At 35.4% G+C, this 20,865-nt stretch overlaps 1 protein-coding gene across 1 annotated transcript in view; it reads right to left on the reverse strand.

Annotated features, from left to right (window-relative positions):
- Positions 1-20,865, reverse strand: part of GBE1 (1,4-alpha-glucan branching enzyme 1) — a 254,749-nt gene that overhangs the window by 192,746 nt on the left and 41,138 nt on the right. Inside the window, exon 2 of the mRNA XM_003783924.3 lies at positions 14,299-14,468. Coding sequence (XP_003783972.1) covers positions 14,299-14,468 — 170 coding nt within the window. The remainder of the gene's footprint in view (positions 1-14,298; positions 14,469-20,865) is intronic.

A 20,865-nucleotide genomic window follows, 5' to 3' on the forward strand; every position in this document is an offset into this window, starting at 1 on the left:
CAAAACTGTTAAATTTGAAACAAAGTCATTAAAACGTTCTTGTCATTATTAACAGCCGAACGCAGCCTGCGAGGCTCGGCCTTATCCTTTCACAGACAGTACTGTATCACCAGACGGCCAGGCCACCCCACCACCTTCTAAACAGACTAAGTTTCTTCCAGCCTCTTGACCATTTGTTATATGTGCATCACAAAAATGTTGTAAATCCAATTCTCTCGAGACAGAGACCTGTTTGCCTTCTCTATATCTGGCCTGATCTCGACTGAGTACAGTGACATCTCCAAGCTATGGTGACTGCTGTCTTCCCTGGGACTATGCAGACTTACCTTTTCTGACACCAGCGAGGACATTCAACACCACCCATGGTCATGTGTACATCCCCTCAGTCCTAACGCTGTGTGTGCATAGTTTTTCTCTAAATTCTTCTTATTAAGGTTCCCAGTAAAATGAACAAACTACCTCAGTTGTTGCACTATCTGTCAAATACACAGAGGCAGCTATATACAGAATAGCAACCAAAAAGTAGTAAGAGAGGTGTCCCTCAGCTCCAATACCCAAGCAGACACACAACAGACATCAAGGTCTGTGCACTAAGTAGTTACCAGTAGTTACCAGCACTACTCATTACTTTATGTTACATGGAATACTCATGTTTAAAGCTACAGTAGTGAGTTTTTCACAGCATAAAGTACGTACTAGACATTCTGCTAATCAGTCATTGCAGTATCAGTAGCATTTATCCTAACAGAAAGAATACCTGCCAACCAGTCCTCAACAGGAGCATAACTGTGAGATGTAACTTAAAATGCCATAAACCCTGTTTAAAAGAAACAAAAAAAACTTATCCATGCAAGACATTCATGATTCTCTTTAAAGTCTTCCTATTTTATTTTTATTCACTGTATTAGCTCCCTATTCTTCCCTTTATTATCCTGTTATCTTATTTGTGATTCTCTTTTACTGTCTTGCTACATTTTTTCCTGGCTACATATTACAAGTTTTGTCTGGAAGAGTGATTTAGTCCTACCAACACAACTCAACTGCCTACAGAAAAACTCTTCTCTTCCTGAGATAAGATCATAAGCCAAGTGGTTCCTTCTTTAATACTGGCTTCAGTGTGCACATGTGTACTCATACACATGTCCTCTATTGTTATTTTCATTTACAGCAACACAAAGTGTTACATACTGGGTATGCTTATGTATGTTTTCAAATAAATGAGATCACACTGGACCTTATATGCTAACATAACATTACTGATTCCTACCTATCATCAGCCCACATTATTCAGTTCATCATTAGGTCATGTTACTCAATAAGCAAATAAATTTCTTGATGCTTCCTTCAAGGTTCGTTTCGAAATCGCCTTAAAAGGCCAAGTTCTTGCAATACAAATAATCCAGTGAAACTGTGTGCAGTAGATAAGGCCAAGTAAATATGAATTTGAAACATGGCAGCCAAGGTTAAAAACAAATGTCTTAATGAGATAAATTTGGATTCTTCAGAGACTATAGATGAAGAAGGAAAGGAAATTAAATATGTATGTGAGTCTTCTGTCAAGTAAGACCACTTCCTCAAATTTTATTGTCTCACAAGTCAAAGTTAAAGAATTATGAAATATTCTATTATGCATAAATCTATTATATTAAATATATACAGCATTACACACACATTAACACTGATATCTTAATGCATAGGATATAAAATTAGCCTAAAAGCATAAATCAGCTTCTACAGACATGGGCTTGAACTTGAGATATACATCTTAGGAGTTACATAGAACACAAAATTACAAAATAGGGATGTCCTTGGTAAACAGGGCCTTAATAGAATAAAAACCTGTAGTTAAAACTTTCAGCTGCTATTTACTGGATAGATTTGTGACTTTAGAAATGTTACATACCTTCTTGAATTTGAATGTCCATGTCTGGAAAATACGAAAACAATCCCCTATTAAGGAATACTTCCCTATAAAGGGAAGATTTAGAACTGCAGAGAATCTGCCCGTGGAACTCACTTTCCTTAGAGCTCATGGTCCTCAGTGCTTACAGAACAGAGCGAAAATTCCTTGAAGGCAATTTTGGCTCTGCCAGTGGTCAAGTATGAGTTCCACACTCTAAGACTCAATTTGCTCACCTGGAAAATGAGGACAATAATAATCACCTTCCAAACAATCTCTATCAAGTATTTATTACATCATAAGTGTGAACTACATTTTAAACGTATCAATCTCTTCCTTGAAAACCCCCCTCCTCTTTCTGCTTCATGCTGGGACACCTGCTCATTTCCCTAAGGCTGTTTCTTTATGTAGGCCTTCCCCACTTCCTCATCATCCTATCTTCTAAATGTGCATTTTTCACAGTTCACCTCTCTACTAACACTATTCTACTGTCTAGGAAAAAATAATGGATGAAAATAATTGGTGAAAGGAGAAACCCAAATTCCATTACAAAGAAATAGTTTATCTTGGAGAAACGTAAGAGTGGGCTTTACCAGTCCACTTATTACATGGAAAACCTTTAGCATGCTTTTAATTTAAGACATCACCACCAATGAACCTAGCAAGGTCAATACCCTCCAAAGGTAACCCAGAAAGGAATGCTTTAACAAGATAGATGATAACTTTCACAATATCCGTTTAAATTTTGCTTTTGCTAGACAAAAGCAAAAATGAATTATTAAAAAGATATTTACTGTGAATACACCACGTACTAGGAACTATGCTAAAAGCTCTGGCATACAAAATTTCAAAATCGATCTTACTTCCTATAGGGCATTGTGTATAGAAAGTTCTTCCTACACACTGATGATAAAGGTTTAAAACAAAACAAAGTTCAGATGAGGATAATCCATCTGCTTCCAACAATAATGAATTCCAAATTTCTGTATGCCTAACATGATATGCTTTCCTACTAAGCCTCTGAGAGTGAATGAATCTCCATCTTCATTGAGAAAAGATTAACAACTCTAAAATGTTGCAATTTCCTTCTGGGTAATGATGGTGTATTTACAGAAGATTTCAGTTTGTGATTCCTCACCCTGTGGAGAGGAGAAAAAAAAGAGAACAAATGGGGACTACTTTCTATAGAAGATTTTCCCTGAAAAATGAAATGAAAATTATAGTGAATAGACTTAGCTTTTGACAGAGTTCATTTTGATTTAATATGTACAATTAACCTGAGATACTTTTGTACTAGTCAGCATGTCCTACCCATTAAAAAAACAATAATAAAGTGTTCATTCTGAAGTTGGATAAAGCATCTAAACTAATATTACTGCTCGTATTAGTGGTCTTAGGAGAAAGTAAGCCAGTAAAGGACAAAAACCCCACTTCTGACATATAATCCTTAGAGAAGAAGATTGACAGATAGAGTCACAGATAGAGTCACAGATAGAGCAGCAATTGGTGCAGGCTCATCACCCAGCTCGACTCCTCAGGCTTTTCTGAGGTGGGAAAACTGGCATGGCCTGCACAGTCCAAACCCTGTGTGAACAAGGAACCCCCCATACTGAAACTGGGGGATACAGACCCAGGGCTGGAGGCAGGTTTGGTAAGAAATGGTCATTCACTAACATACATGTCTTTCTGTATCTGCCATATTTTTTTTCTTTAACTGCCTCTGGTCAAGATGCACAATTAGAAAGGTCACAGAATAAGTTCAGAACATTTTAATTTTCCCAAACAGACTGAAAACTGATTCTGTAACAGCCAAGTTTGTAATCAGGTCATCGGATGTGCACCATATGTAGTCTCATTTACGTTTTGCTTTTCTACTTTAATAACTTATTTCATTCTTCATCTACCTTAATAAGAGTAATATCTATTAGACAATATTATGAACAAGAACTCAACCCATCAGGTGATAACATTAAAATACTATAATGAATAATTTTATTAATGAGGTTTTAGAGGAATTGAGGAGGCAATCGCCCTTCTTGTTCTTAGTTTTTTTAGTTTGGTTTGCCAAGTTTAATTACTTTCTCCAAAAGGAAAAAAAGTAAACCATATTTTAAAAATAAACCGATAGGTGAGGTTATAAAATTCTTTCAGAAACTTTATATGTTCACTGTAATAATTCAATTAAAACGTACCTTTTGGGGGCAAAACTTTATAAAGAATCTCTATTAAAGGCAAGTCCTGAATACAAGTTAAGTACAGACTAACTGTAAATTTAATTTAAGATTTTAAAACTATTTCTAACTTAAAGAAAGGTGAAGGCAATCTACTTTTAATTAAATATATCTATGGCAACTTAATTCCAAATCTTAAGGTTTTGCAACCCAATTTTTCCTGATAAGAATATGACTAAAGCTCATCTATACTGAATGACAATCTTCCACTCCGCTCTGCTCTCTGACTCCATTATCTCTCTCGTGGGAATGAATGCTTTGCTATGACTGATGATGAATAAGATATATAGGACAAATGATGCACTTTTTCATTTAAAAGACTAAAAAGGAAATTCACTTTAGTCTCCTTTCTGCCCAGTTTCATTAAAACCTAAATGCAGCTATTCTAAGAGATTTTTTTTCTAGCTCAGTTCAGTTTGACAAAAAAAGTCTCATGTATCATTTAAATCAATTACAGATTCTCCAGAAATATACCTCGAGAGTTTTAGTTCAACACTTTTGGTTTAGAAATAAATACATTAAACATCACCAGAGTAAATAATCAAGCAAATAAAAAAACCTCAATAAATGGTTATCTTGAAAGAATATATTGTTCATAATCACCACTAAATTATATTCTGAGTTCTTTTGACTTTAAGAAGCGCTTAAGAAATTATCTTCACATAATTACTTCCTAAAATATCTGTACAAAATTTCATTTTTAATAATTTAATTTTTTCCTAAAAGGTCATCAGCCAATGATGACAAATATTTAGAATAACATAAAAATTTCATTTTAACTTTACTAGTATATGAGATGAGGCAGTGCCTGCTGGTTAGGATGAAATCATCTATTTCTGGCTCAGCACCTGTGGCTCAAGTGGCTAAGGCGCCAGCCATATACACCTAAGGTGGTGGGTTCGAATCCATCCAGGGCCCACCAAAACAACAATGACAGCTGCAACCAAAAAATAGCCAGGCATTGGACTGGCCACCTGTGGTCCCAGCTACTTGGGAGGCAAGAGAAGCGCTTGAGCCCAGGAGTTGGAGGTTGCTGTGAGTTGTGATGTCACAGCACTCTACCCAGGGGGATAGCTTGAGTCTCTGTCTCAAAAAAAAAAGAAAAAAAGAAAGAAAAAGAAAAAGAAATCATCTATTTCCCCTGCTAGATGAGAAGGGGATTGTCTTTCTTTCCTTTCCATGTCTGAATTTCCAGGACTTATTTAGGACAGTATCTGGTACATAGATTATATTTAATAAACATTGCCAGGTAAAGAATGAAAAGGAGGGAGAAATGACAGAGAAGCTGTTAAATTTAAATTGTAGACCTCCCACATGCTCTTCAAACATCAAAAATTCCTAACAGATCTCTTAAAAGAACCTAATTTGAACAACACAAATACATGCGGATGGCCATATGCCCACATACAACCGTACACGGAGCTGCTGGTAACATTATTTGGGGGTTATTACAGCCTTAAGAAAGTATCTTATTTTAAGATTATATTCTATGTCTCCAGGGAAAAAAAGAAAAACTTTAATAGTACTTGTCTAGAGTTTAGATCTATTAGTAATTATATAAAAATTATTTTATATTTTAGAAACCTCCAATAAATTACTACAAAGTTAATCTCTTGCTTTACGTGAATTAAAAAGTGAAGTACTATGTTCTTTTCCCTAAGAACACAGCCCCTCTTTTACTTCATAATATTAGTTACTAGGCTGACCAAGAATTGAGAAGATCAAAGACATATCTAAGCAAAAGGAAGGAAAGAGGAAAGGAAGGGAAAGAAGGAGGGAAGAGGGAAAGACAAAGTGATCGGGAGGAGGAGAAGGAGGAAGAGAGGGGGAGGGAGAAAGAAGAGATAAGAGAGGAGGAACCAGTGCCCTGAAACACTCTCTTCCTCTTTGAAAGGAAAGGTACACACGTAATGATGCATACGGTGGTAGCTTTTTTAAAAAAGTAGGGGTCATTTAGTAGAAAATAAAATCAGAAATGGCTCTGGCGATTTGTATTACCTTAAACATGCTACAGGGAAACCTGGGTACAATGCTGTTACTTTGCATTAAGCCCTGGTTGAAATCACCTTGAGATCTTTGCGTTACTGAGACACGCTCAGGAACCTAGAGGCTGTCACAAACATGTTGAATATAATTACTGCCTTGGTGCCCATTTTAAGGCCTGATATAAATTATTGGAAACTAGTTGTCCTTGTCATGTTTGGTCTAATTAAAACTTCCCCTCCCCTCACGGCTGTTTGCCACGTAGCCCACTTGCTCACGGAGGAGAAGGAACAAGAGCTGCTGTAAGAGACACGGCCTCACTTTAGACGGCACGAGTGGGCGAGGGAGTGGGGAGAACCTCCCGGCCTCCGCCCTGCTCCCATCCTCCAGGCTCCCACCAGAGCCACCACTAAACCAAGTCCACAGGAGCAAAGGCCACAGGAGCTTGGGAAATGTGCAGAGCAAAGCAGAGAGGGGAGAGCGAAATGACCTCGGGGCCAACGATGAAATGACCGGCACAATAAAATATTGGGGGGGTTGGTGGTAAGAATATCAATTACCAAGAAAACCCAAGGGAATCAAACACATATCTTCACATAAAAAAAACATGTACACAAATCGTCAAAGTAAAATTATTCATAATAGGCAAAAAGTAGAAACAACCCAAAGGTCTTCGTACTGAGGGATAAACACACAAACTGCAGTACATCTACGCAGGGAAATACTTTTCAGCCTAAAAAGGAATAAAGTCCTGCTTCCTGCTACAAAACGGATGAACCTTGAAAACATGATGTTAAATGACAAAAAGCCAAACACAAAAGCTCCCACGTTGTATGTCTGCGTTTGTATAAAATGTCCAGAACAGGGAAATGCACCGAGACAGATTTGTGCTTGACGCCAGTTAGAGGGAAGGGCGAATAGGGACTCACCGCTAACAGGTATGGAGTTTCTTCAGGGGGCGATGAAAACAGTCTGGGAATAAACAATGGCAATGGGTGTACACCACAGTAAGGAGACGAAAAACCGCTAAAGTGTGCCGTTCATTTAAAATGGTGAATTTTGTGTTCTACAAATATATCTCAACTTTTAAAATATAAAAATGAAAAATAAAATAAAAGAAAATGAACACAAGAACTTAGAATATATTAGGCCTTCAATATTGGGGTCAAAATCTCATGTCTCCGTGGTTGTTAGGAGACAATGGCATCAATATTGAAGGTCATTCATTCTTGCTGAGAAAATGCAGTATTATTTTCAGCTTTGTAATCTTTACATAACACATTTGAAGTAATTCTGCCACTAATTTATAAGCAAGTAAGATGGCTAAGTCATTTTTTTTTTTCAAGAATCCATAATGAGAGGTGGGTCTCTGGCAGTCAAAATTCAAATGAATACTTTCATAGTTTCACATGAAAAACTGCCAAGCTACAAAGAAGCTAAAGTTTTCTTTTTCTTTTTTTTTTCCTCAAGATCTATTCAAGCTTAAAAGTACCTCTGCATTTTTCTAATAAGAAAATAGCTGGGCAGGGACTGAAATTATAAAGAACACATGCCAGTCATAGAGAAGAGAAGGAAAGCATTTGAGAAGAGCAGAGAGCTACAGACAAGAAACCAGACAAAGCTTCAAAACCAATCAGTGAATTCCAATTGACCTGCTTGAAACAACTGCTGGGATGAGCAAAACAAACAATGCCGTACGTCTTTGACAGATTTGCCACGTTTCTATGAGCCTCTCCACAAAGCAAAATGATCTTCAGATAGGCTATCTGTGGCATATGAAAGAAAATATCAACAAATTAAATTGAAGTCGCCTTAACGTCTATCATAAGTGACAGCTCCTTAGAATAATGCAATTTGAACTTACAATGAATAGTTTTATTGTGCTCGCGATACAGAAAATGTTGATATATGCTGTAATCAGTCACACTTGGGGCTAGATGGGACTGTTATAAAATAGAACATCTCTCCTGTAAGAAAACATGTAACTTGATAAGAGAAAAATATTAATAGGGTGCCTCCTTTATGTAAGGAGATGGTGAGCTTAATAAAGTCAATGTAATGGATGAAATTATCAAACTTTCAAAAGACATTAAAGAACAGCTGCAAATAATTTTACAGACATTAATGACAAGTAAAATATCAAAACTAAAACCTTACAAATAGCATTATATTATCTACACAGCATAAATTTTAAAATGACATTTATATAAAAGCAATACAAGGCTAGAAATTACTACTTGGGTCACAGTTCGAAATCTACATTCTAGCACAAAGGTCTTAAACAACAATTTCCTAAAATCCCAGAAGGTAAAGATGTTTTACTAAAATAATTCCCCTTAGGCATTATAACAAAGCTCTCTGATCCAGCATAATTGGGGCCAGAAGTTGAAATATACATGCAAAATACTGGTTAAAACACGTAATGATAAAAATATATACACACACAAATGTTAAGCATTTTGGTTCAACTTAAAAACATATATAAAAACACACATTCACCTATCTCCTAACGTAAGACTACAGCTATATCTTTGAGTTTAAATTCTTTGATAAGGATTTTGTAGCATGTATGAACATATAGCTCCAATATAATATTTATAATTCCCAATTCCCTTTGGACTAAATGAATGAAAGCTGAAAATGACATCTAAAATAATCTGTGTGCAAAATTTGGTTAAGTTCCTATTTTTATTTTTCAGTTCACTTGGGCTTACTGAGTTCAAATATTTCTTTTAACATAACCCCCTGAGATTTTCCCAGTACTCAATAAGTTTATTTTCCATCACGCTCCTAGTTCATCAATTAATGTATGTCACAGAATGAGAATGAGAAAAATTAGCATTCACAAGCTGTAGTTGGGGGAGGTGGAACTGTCTATCTACAAGCATACATTGTAACTAGAAAAATAAGAACTACGTGCCTGTAGTAGACCATACTTTATTACTACCAGTGCCCAGTCTCCCATGGGAACCAGTTAGTATCATTTACAATGAAACCTGTGAAGCAGAAGCAAATTCAGTATGTCTAGTAGGTAGCGACTGGTTCAGTAAACCTCTACTGTACATGGATTCCATTGAAGTACTGGAAGAACCAACATGAAGTTGGAAAGCCGGAAGGAGTAGTGAAAACTTTTTACAAAACATCTCTTTCCTGATTACTCACTTCAGCTTCACCCACATCAAAGAGGCCATTTCTCAGCATCACTACCAGATGGGTGAGTAGCCTAACGTCTCCTGCTTCCGCCTTGTAGTTTGCCACCTCCTTGCCAAAGGAGGGTCAAGGGTGGGACCGTTCCTATGGCGCATATTGCAAGGGTACATGTCTATTAGTATAGAGGATGAATGTCTTAACCCAATAATTAAGTAAATGAGATGAAGGACGTATTAACTAGTTTGATGTAAGCATTCCTAATTGTATATAAAATCAGCACATTGTACCCCATACAGGCATCAATGTATACATGATCTATGTGTTTATTGCTTAATAAAAAAAAATAAAATAAAATAAAATAAAAAATATATATATATATGCATATAGAGAGAGAAAGAGAGAGAGAGTCTCCCAGAAACTTGCTTTCTAGAAACATCACAGTTTCCAATAAATCAGACTAAAGGGAAGCAACATAAAAATGCCTTCTCAGAGGACCCACAAGGCATTGACAATGTCCACCTGGCAAAAGACTCCTTGAAACTGCTGGAATACACAAGTCCAAGGGTCCTCAAACTTTTTAAACAGGGGGCCAGTTCACTGTTTCTCAGACCGTTGGAGGGCCAGACTGTGGGTCCTGGGACAAGTTGGCTGCTAAGCAGAACAGGTAGTAGCGGCAAAAACACCTGGCGGGCTGGATAAATGTCCTAGGCAGGCCGCATGAGGCCCACAGGCCATAGTTTGAGGACACCTGCACAAGTCAGTAGAAATTTAAAGAAATCTTCTCAATAATCTAATTCTAGAGAACTACCCTACCTAAACAACTCTGTTTCCACAAAGACTAAACTTACAAAATCAAAACATCTAGAAAGTTTACATTTTATATTATAAAGCTATTTGCCCCTGTAGTCATGTATTATGATGCCCAATTTTTCACAAGCCTCCATAAAAGAGGATTCTGCTAACAGGACCCACTGACATTAGGTTTGGCCATATTTTTACCTGGTGAATGAAACGGAAGCATAGATCACAAGTTAAACTTCCAACCTGAAGGTTTTAGAGCCATCAACAGGTTCCCTCCATTGTTCTTTCTTTCTCTCATGAGATCAGGATGTCTCATTTGGGGGCTGTCCCATTATCCTAGATTTGGGGAAGACTTTGACAGTTGGGGACAATTGCAACCAACAGGAGCAAGAAGGAAGCCATTGACATGTTGGAGTTGTTTGTAACATGCCGCACTGACTAATACAGCCGCCATGAACTGTATTGAAAGTTGAAAGAAGAGAAGGCAAAGAATGGAAATAGAACTATACCTGCCAAGCACAAGAACATTTAAACCAAAAAATAGCGATCACTAATTTTCAGATCAGTCCTTCTCAAACGATCTGTGATGATGGACCAATTGCCTTTTATTAAAACTTCAACTCGATCATAGAACCAATATTTATATAAAATGAATAAAAGGAATTACTTGAAAATCAAAGGGAAAAAAGAGCTCAAAATTCAAGCCCTAGTTTTTGTATTACCATTAGTAGATTCAACAGAAACAAAATTACCCTGTGAAATTGCTATCAAAGTTTCTAAATGTTTGCTCCCAGTTGCTACCAAAATCATTGCAAACCGCTTACTGCGCACAGAATCCCACTGGTTCACACTGAGTAGCACCGTTTCAGAACATGTGAGCTTAAGAAATATAAAGTCTTCTGTGACCCTGTTAATTTCTCAGTAATTGTATAACTGGAAAAAAAAATTCAGACAATCTTGGTCTAGAAAACAGGTAATACTCTCCTTGGTGTCTTCCCCACTCTGCAAAAATATCAGTGTTTTCTTTTTCTATAGGTGCAAAAGTCAGGGAGTTTTGTTTTGTTTTTTTTTCTCAGTCTACCAATGATAGACATTATGTTATTTGAAAAGTGCCTAGCTCCCAGACTTAGTAATTTTAAATGAAATGTTTTCTGCTATAGCGAATAGAAACCCAATTATTTTATATTGACATATGTAGTTTACTGCCTTTCTCTCTTATTATCATCTCGATACTGGAAAGCAGCTAGTTCTCTTCAATTATTTAGCAATCTGCAAAAACATGATTTAGAACCAAAACTCCAAGTATATTTTAAATTTCATTTAATTTCCTAAAGACTGAGTCATGGCTGCATTGCAGATGATTCAAAGTTTTAGAAATTTATCTCAACCCTTCAGTAGTTCTGGTTTTCCCAGAAACACTTTCTGGGTGTAAGATTTCAATCCTGATGAATGTCATTATCTACACACTGTCCTTCTGGGTTGTTGGAGCAGCTGCTAGTTGCTTAAAAAACTAATTGTTTAAAAATACTGGAAGGAAAAGAAATGGTTGTTTCATTTTCTCTCAAATAAAGAAAAATACATGTAGTATATTTAAAGTGAAGGTGTTTTCTAAGCCCTCTTTTTTTCAATTTAATTTTTAATTAAATCACAACTGCATACATTTATGGGGTACAGTGTGTTGATTTGATATACAATGTGCTTAAATCAAACTGATTAACATAACCATCACCATAACCATCCCCATTTATTTTTTGTGGTTAGACATTTACAATTTACTATTAGTTATTTTGAAATATACCCTTGCATTGTGCACATTTTTTTTTTTTACTACCAGCTGTGATTTTCCTTTATTTCCACTTGTAAATTTAAAAATCTCAGGTTAATGCAACATCATCTGTTCCTTTGGTGATTTTATATTCAAGTTGTGTGCTTTAGGACTAGGTGGCTGCAGAGCCACAACCCACTTTCAAAACAACATGTCTAAACCTTCTTTACAAATCCTGTTCATTACTTGTTCACTTACATTGCATTGGGCACATTAAGCGAGATCCCACCAAATGTCCTCACTCCTCCCACCAATCACCTTCCCCTTCCCCTCCCCTCTTGCTCCTCTCCCTACCCTTTGTTGGACTATATTAGTCTTATCATTCCTATAAGAGTATAAGTGTTTACATATTGTTTTCATAATAGTATTGAATACATTGGATACATTTTTTCCATTCTTGAGATACTTCACTAAGAGGAATATGTTCTAACTCCATCCAGGTTAACAAAAAAGATATAAAAGATATTTTTATGGCTGAATAGTACTCCATGCTATACGTATACCATAATTTGTTGCTCCGTTCATGGGTTGATGGGCATTTTGGCTGCTTCCACAAATTGGCAATTAGGAATTGGGCTGCAGTAAACATTCTGGTGCAAATGTCTTTGTTGTAAAATGATTTTTGTCCTTCTGGGTGGATAACTCGTAATGGAATTGCAGGATCAAATGGAAGGTCAACTTTTAGTTTCTAAGTACATTTAACATGTGGATGACAAAAGCCAGATCTGCCTCAGTTTTAGCAAAACACAGACTATCTTACTTTTGTAAGGCTCACAGGCCTTTTGAAAGAACTGGCAAATATTTTAATTAAAAAAAAAGACTTTTGCAAATGAAAGCACATTTTTCAATCTTCCTAATTAATATTTCTGTAGCACTGAATAAAGATATAAAGTTTCTCATGCTCACAATCTAGTTAGTACCCAGAGCAACTCAGGCAGCTACGACAAGTGTTACCAACTTTCTCCCCAATAAGCCAAATGAACAACAGTCTTTTAGAGAGTGCAACTGTGTTTTCAAATTGTAAATCCCATACTTTTTTATTTTGACACACTATTTCATGTAGATATGATTATTCTAAGCACTGGTACTTAAAATATTCTCAGATCACTCGGCAAATACACCTACACACACACACTAGAACAACGACACTATCAGTGATGTTATGAGGAGCCTGGAGAAAAACACATGCTTAGTACAGTCAATTTCAAACTGATTAGAAAAGGGGAAAAACAGGACAACAATATGTAAAATATTCTGATTACGAATATGTTTTTCCAAAATACAGAATTAAAGTCTACATATTCTTTCATTTTTATTTCTTCTAAAAAGATATCACAAATAATGGCTAATTACTTACATAAAATTAAGACAATATTATTTTTCAAGTAAACATAAGTAACAGTCAATTTATCTATTAGTAGAAATGAGATTTTTGTGGCTGGTCTTTGAAGGTCTGTTTTTTAACATTGTTAGGGCCTGTCTGGATGTCCCCTGGTTCCAGTGTCAGGAGTGAATACTGGTCCTGAGTCAAGCCAATGGTAGAATGACCACAACTACAAAGCAGTCTCACACATGGAGCATTTATTGCAAAGCAGAAATATGTGTAAGAGGGAGAGAAGGGTCACTCTCTAGGAATAGAGAAGACACTAGTTTTGTCATTATTCTCTGAATAATATAGTAACTATTTATGTAGCATTTATACTATATTAGTTATTATTAGTAATCTAGAGATAATTTAAAATATATAGGAGGATATACATAAGTTATATGCAAATACTACACCATTTTATATAAGAGAAATGAGGGTCCTAGGATTTTGGTATTTGCAGGAGGTCCTATAACCAATCCTTATGAATACAGAGGGACGACTATACTTCCATAGCAACCTCAGACTCTTGGGCTCAAGGGATCCTCCTGCCTCAGTCTCCCAAGTACCTGGGACTACAGGCACCCACCCTAACACCTGGCTATTTTTAGAGACAGGGGTCTTGCTCTTGCTCAGGTTGGTCTCAAACCCATGATCTCCAAGTAATCCACCTACCCTGGCCTCCCAGAGTGCTAGGATGACAGGCATGAGCCATAGCGCCCAGCCCTGAAGTAGTCTTCCTAATACTGGTTTCCTCACAGCCCTATTATTTCTGATATGTGACTTTATAGAATATAAAATTTTTCATGAGTACATATGTTATATTGTAGCAGAAACAGCTGGACCTCTGGAAGATAAAAACTCAACAAATTCTACAGCTTTACCTGAAAAGCCTGATAAGTATCAGGCTTTTATCATTAATAAAATTGAATCATTGAATCATTAATCTCCATATAGTTAAATACATGAAATATAAGAAATCTATGTTTTAAGTGAATAAACCAAATATAATTAGTGACTTCCATGTACTCTAAATACTTACTAAAGTCTCCAGTAAGAAAAACGCCTTCTGCTCCAGGGGCCCACTCTTTGCAGTATAAACCACCGTCAGCACATCTGTGGACGCCAAAGGATTCATAACCTCTGGAAAACTTATCAATACCGCCTTCATTCTCTCCAATGTGGCCCAAAGTCTGGCAAAACTGCTTATACCTTTTGAGAAAGTGCAAAAGGAAATAAATTCGAAAATTAGTGATCTAGAAAAGCTACTGTAATTAAGTAGCTGCTTCAGTCTTAGGGAAAAAAATATCATTAAAGAGGAATATAATAAGAATAATTTCATTTATTGGTAAAGTTCACATGGAAACATACAGTCATTATAATCTCAAATAAATTCCAACTAATATTTTGTATAATTTCAAGCATTTCTCTAACAGAGAAGATATATAATGATTATGCTCTTCCATGAATTTTTTTTAAAACCAGCATCATAGCAACATCCATATCAAGATAACACAACGAAACAGAATCTTGACATCTTTCTCCTGACTCCTAAGAAAATGAAAGTAAAATAGTTAAAATCTAGCAAAAAATAAATAAAATTACCCTACAGCAGGATTTGGCAAACTTCCTGTGAAGGGGCAGACAGCAGATATTTTAGGTTTTTTCAGCCCTATGGTCTCTGTCACAGCTACTCAACTAACTGTATCTCTGAAGCAAGAAAGAGCCACAGACAATATGTTCGTGAGTGGGTGTGGCTGCATTCCAATCACACTTTATTTACAGAAGCACATGGCAAGCCAGATTGGGGCTGCAGGCTTCACTTTGCCTGGTCCTTCCCTGTAGCAACTACACATGACAACAACATAGATCATATCAAACTACAAAGCCAGTGGCCAGGAGCGCAAACCTGAGATTCCCAAGCAGGACCAAGAATATCACACGCCTGCCCCCAACCTTCTCCCAGGTCCCCTGGATTCTCTACAGGGACACCAAGAGGTATTGCCTATTTTTATTAACACCCTGTAACTGGAGAGGAGCAAATCATGGAGAAATGGGTAAAAGTGGAGAAGTAAACCGAACGGCAGGTGCTGTTTGTCGGGGGCAAAGTTTCCAGAACTGCACAATGAGTTGGGCAATGCCAACAAGCTTCTTCACATCTTCCCAAACCCTGAGGGGTAAGAAATTCCCAGAAGGATGGTATAAATTCAAGTAAAGGATACAAAGAGAATATGCCAAATTTGAGAAGCTGAATAATCATGAACAATCCTATTTAGCTAGAAAAAAATGAACCTTTTAACAAATGATTGACACTATATAACATCTTAAATAAAATGAACTCAAAGGCTCGGCACCTGTAGCTCAAGTGGCTGGGGAGCCAGCCACATACACCAGGGCTGGTGGGTTCAAATCCAACCTGGGCCCGCCAAACAACAACAACTATGACCAAAAAATAGCCGGGTGTTTTGGCAGGTGGCAGGTGCCTGTAGTCCCAGCTACTTGGGAAGCTGAGGCAACAGAATCACATAAGCCCAAGAGTTTGAGGTTGCTGTGAGTTATGACTCCATGGCACTCCACACAAGAGGACAACTTGAGACTCTGTCTCAAAAAAAATGAACTCAAAAAACAACACCTGACAAAGCAACAAAACAAGAAGTAAAAAGAGACTGTAGATCTAAGAAAACAAATGGAGGAACACTATGCATCACGGAAAAAGAATGAATAAATTAGAATCTGCAAGGAAAAAATGTCCATATAGCAAAAATAGCAAATTATTAGTTAAATAAATAGAGATTTAAATAATGAAATAGAAAAGAAAAAAACAAAAGCATTGAATATATTAAGAGAAACTTAGAGATATACAAAACATATAAAACTGATCCAAACATAGATAGTTGTTGACTCTAAAAAAATAAAACTAAATAAAATGGATATAGCATGAAATATAAGAAATCTCTGTTTAAATGAATAAACCAAATATAATTAGTGACTTCCATGTACTCTAAATACTTACTAAAGTCTCCAGTAAAGAATTAAGTCTGCATATTAAAAAGAGCATACCATGTTTCAAGGAAACTCTGGGAAACACACACACACAAACATGGACAAAACATATCCCAGTTCAAGCAACTGAAGTTCTAAAGATAAATATTTCTATAGAGAACCAGCCAGAAAAAGGCAACATGACATTAAAGGCCAAAAAATAAAGCCAACCCCGTACAACACTAAGAAGAAAAACTAAGAATCTAAGAATATTCTAGACAAGTTCCTACTCAAAGCTAAGGGATTTTTTAAATATTGTCTAATTTAAAATGATGTTACCTTGCAACAGTAAGAACTATTACTAAAGAAAAATAAAGTACTTTCCATTAAAAACAATTGGCAATTGAAACTTTAAAAACAGATACACATGGGAGTAGACAGTTGTTACAGGAGCATGGACAGCACTCAGTATTTAAATACAGGATCACAAATAGACAATTACAGAAATGTATGAATGTGATCACAAAAAATGGATCGAGGTGAATGAAAGGAGGATGAGATTTTACAGCAGAAAATCACTCCATACTGACTAAAATTTAAAGTTACCATCATTGTACTTTTTAATTTCCTTATTTATTTTAAATAGACATTTAGGAAATAATATCTATTAAGGTTAAGAAAGCTGTATATGAATTTCAATGATTTTTTTTCATTTCACTTCAGATTCATTGTTTAAAATAAATTAAATTTATAAAAAATAAAGAAGAAATAAATTAAACACATTTATTTGACTCATTTTATAAATGAGTAAAATTTACAATTTACAATTTTGTCCCACCAAGCTTTTTCTCTATCCATCTACTTACAATCATATAAAACCAGAAAGGATAATATTCTCAATATTAGTGAAGATTTTTTTGGTGAGATTTCTTTTTACTTTCTCCCTTGCATTATTCTAATTATATATGACAAGCCCCATTTTAAAAAATACACAGTTTTTCTAAAACTATATCGTTTTTTACATTATTTAAACAGTAAAATACTTCTGAAGAATATAATATGTTTATAGGAATTTTACAAGGTATGTAAAACTGTTTATAAAATTTAGGAAACCGAAACTATTTGAAAGTAATCTATGGTATAAAACTAAGTTTCTAAAATACGTAAGCACATATATAGAAATTAAATACAAAATAAAAAGATAGTTCAAATCACTAAGGAAAGAATGGCTTACTCAATAAAATATTGAATCTATAAGTCTGTCATTACAAAAGCGGATCTCTAAAACCAAATAACTTCCAGAGAGATTGGAATGGTAAGCCTTAATTTTTTTTAAGTAAGAAAATCCAGGAATTCATAGAAAAATAAAAATACAAATGACCAATAAACATTAGAAAAGATGCTCAAACTTACGCTAAGTAGAGAAGTATGAACCTAAACTTCAAAATTCAATTTTCTACCTAAAGGACCAGTAAACATCAGATAGTCTGCAGCTGGGATATAGTTCTATACTTGGGGGAGAGAGGGGCGAGGCCGGGAGGTTAGGGGAAGAGGCATTTTAAAAGGCTCTTTGTTGAAATATAAATTAGAGAACAATTTGGCATCATCTATGAAAATTTGAAAATCACACTTCTCAACTAAATAATTCCATTTTTTAGAAATTTGTCCTTTGGATATGCATTACACACAAAAAAGGAAAGACATCTTTGTATACAAAGATACTTATTCATTATGGTATTATTTTTAATACCAAACCATAGAAAATAATATACCTATTCTGCAGAGGGAAAGTAGGTGAAAAAACTGTAGATTATCCAAGCAATAAATTACAGGAGAGCCATTAGGAAATGATGTAGACTCCGTGCTGATGCAGAATCGGGCCCAAGATCAACACAGGTCTCGTGGACAGTCCCTCATTTGCCAGCGGACGCAAACTGAACCACTCACAGAAATCAGGCAGTTAGCATCAATATGGGTAGCTGGCCCCACATAAGAATCATAAACGTCCAAAACTGATGGTAAAAGAATGATCAACGAGATTAGCTTCGGATTATGGAAACAATTCAGAAGAGCAGAAATCTGAAAGCAACAGCTTCTATGTGATAGCTACAACTCACTGTTAATCAAGGATGTTTTTCCCAGTCAGGTAATTATTAAAGAACAAAAATTTCCAGATGTTTCATAAACTCTTACTAATTCAACTGCTTCAAAATACTTAAAATACTGAACTGGACACACAAAGCAGATCTCATGGGATATTAAATACAAATTCTTTATATAGTAAGAGGGAAAAAAAAATTTTTTTAACCTCTTCTAGCTGTCAGTCAATTATGCTTCTAAGTATTCAGAAACTCTAATCCTTATTAAATGGTATAAGTAAAAACATAAAATAAAATGATCAAACATTATGGAACAACCAACCAAAAAATTTGGACTTACAGCAAAAAAATATACATGTATATCAATATAACAACAGAAAAATTGATGTTTAAAAAAAAGATATGAACTTTGAGAGGTTAAATAAATGGGTTAATAATTTTATTGTCAATGTGGGCACAATATCTTAAAAATAGATTTTAGAATTTTTTGAAGTTTAAGTTTAAAAAATTACCATTTTCAAAAAGTTGTATAGGATATTTAATGCCCGTTTGCTAACATTTGGAGGGAAACAGGATTATAGCATTATATTACTCTTAACTGAATATCCTGCCTCAAGGTCAGCCCTATAGGTTCCGATACAGAAATACACATTCTACTTTGAAATCTTTGTGGCTCAAAAAAGAAAATGCCTGAGGTTACAGCAGGCTCATCCTGCCTGTGCCCCTTCCTACTACAGTCCTCTCACTTAATATTTTGCTATGAATTTATACGATATTTAAGAACTAGGTCAAATTTTTGGTAACCAAAAATATAAAATGAAGTTAGTATAAGAACTAGCATTTTACATAGATATAAAGAACTATTATAAATATTATCAGACTTGATCCCTACTTGGATGTTTATAATCCCCTTTTTACATAGGAATAGACAGAGGCCCAGATAAATTTATAAGTTATCCAAGGTCAAGAAGGTAACAGCAATAGGTAAACTAATCACAAAAGGTATATTTCAGGTAAAATTTCAAATTAAAAATCAGTTAACGTTTGAAGAAAGCCCTTTATTCTTTTACTGATAAGGTTATTAATCTTTTTTCTAGTATACATCAACTGATTTTTATTAATTTATAGAAAGCCGACTGTAATATAAAACATTTCCTTTTTTCTTTTTATTTATATATTTTTTTAATTTCAGATTAATACCAGGGTACAAACAATTAGGTTATAGTGTTTACATTTGTTAGGTAAAGATACTATTGTAGCTGTGTCCCGCCCACAAGGAAGAGGTGTGTCATATAGCCATACGCTGTGCCCAATAAGTGGGAGGACATCAATCCCCCTCCCTCTTCTCCTCTCTCCCTCCCTTCTCCCCTCTCCCATCTTGAATTGAATTGAGTTTATGTACATAGGTATTGGCATTTTTAAATAGCTTCCATTCATACCTGGGTCTAGCTCTTTTTGCCTTATGGGAAACAAGTTGGAGGACTGATCAATGAACATGAGGTATATAAACCTTGGAGCATTCCACACAAAGATGGCTACTTTTGGCTTTTCCAAATTATTCAAGCTTTTTATCTTTCTCCTTTGGGTTTTCAACCACAGATGGGGAGATGGTGTGCAGTCCTTCTAGAGACTGACACTAGTATCAAATCTGCCTTTCCTTTTCTTTTACTTCTAAGACTTTCTTTTGTCCATGAAATATACTATTAAGCTTCTATAATAACTTTAACATTCAAAGCTTTTATATGTGTGTGTATATATCTATTTCAATTATTATTTGCACATAATAATTATGTATCTTTATAGGGTACCTGTGATGTTTTGATACAAGTATATGATGTGAATTAATCAAATCATGATAATTGGGGTATCCATCACCTCAGGCATTCACCATTTCTTTGTGTTATGAACATTATAATTCTACTCTTTTACTTATTTTAAATTATATCCTAACTGATTATAGTCACTTTGTTGTGCTATCAAATATTGTTCATTCTATCTAACAATATTTTTGCACCTAGTGACCACCCCCCCATTATCTCCCCCTCCCTGCTGCCCTGCCAAGCTTCTGGTGATCACAGTTCTACTCTGTCTCCGAGAGATCAATATTTAGCTGCTACATGGGAGTGAGAATGTACGAGATTTGTCTTTCTGTGCTTGGCTTATTAGAGTTAACATTATGTTCTCCAGTTCTATCTATATTGTTGCAAATGGCAGGATTTCATTCTCTTTTGTGGCTTTGGTCTAACTCTTAGTTGTGTCCCACCCGCACTAAGTAATTTTCTGATAGCATGAAAGAAACGGAAAGGATACTCAAATACTTTTGGAATCTGAGAGAAAGAATCTTAACATTGCTAATAATTACCATATACATTAAAATCTAAATAAGAGTTATAGGCTAGTGTTCAATATATGTTGGCCAGAATTTTTCTCTACCTGAAAGTGGCATGACTTCTATATGCTTTTTAGTTTACCAATTTTACCTATAACTCTGATTTAGATTTCAATGTGCATGGCACTTATTAGCAATG

The sequence above is a fragment of the Otolemur garnettii genome, unplaced genomic scaffold (genome assembly GCF_000181295.1).
Source record: "Otolemur garnettii isolate 467f Iridium unplaced genomic scaffold, OtoGar3 scaffold00009, whole genome shotgun sequence".
In the NCBI taxonomy this organism is placed as follows: domain Eukaryota; kingdom Metazoa; phylum Chordata; class Mammalia; order Primates; family Galagidae; genus Otolemur; species Otolemur garnettii.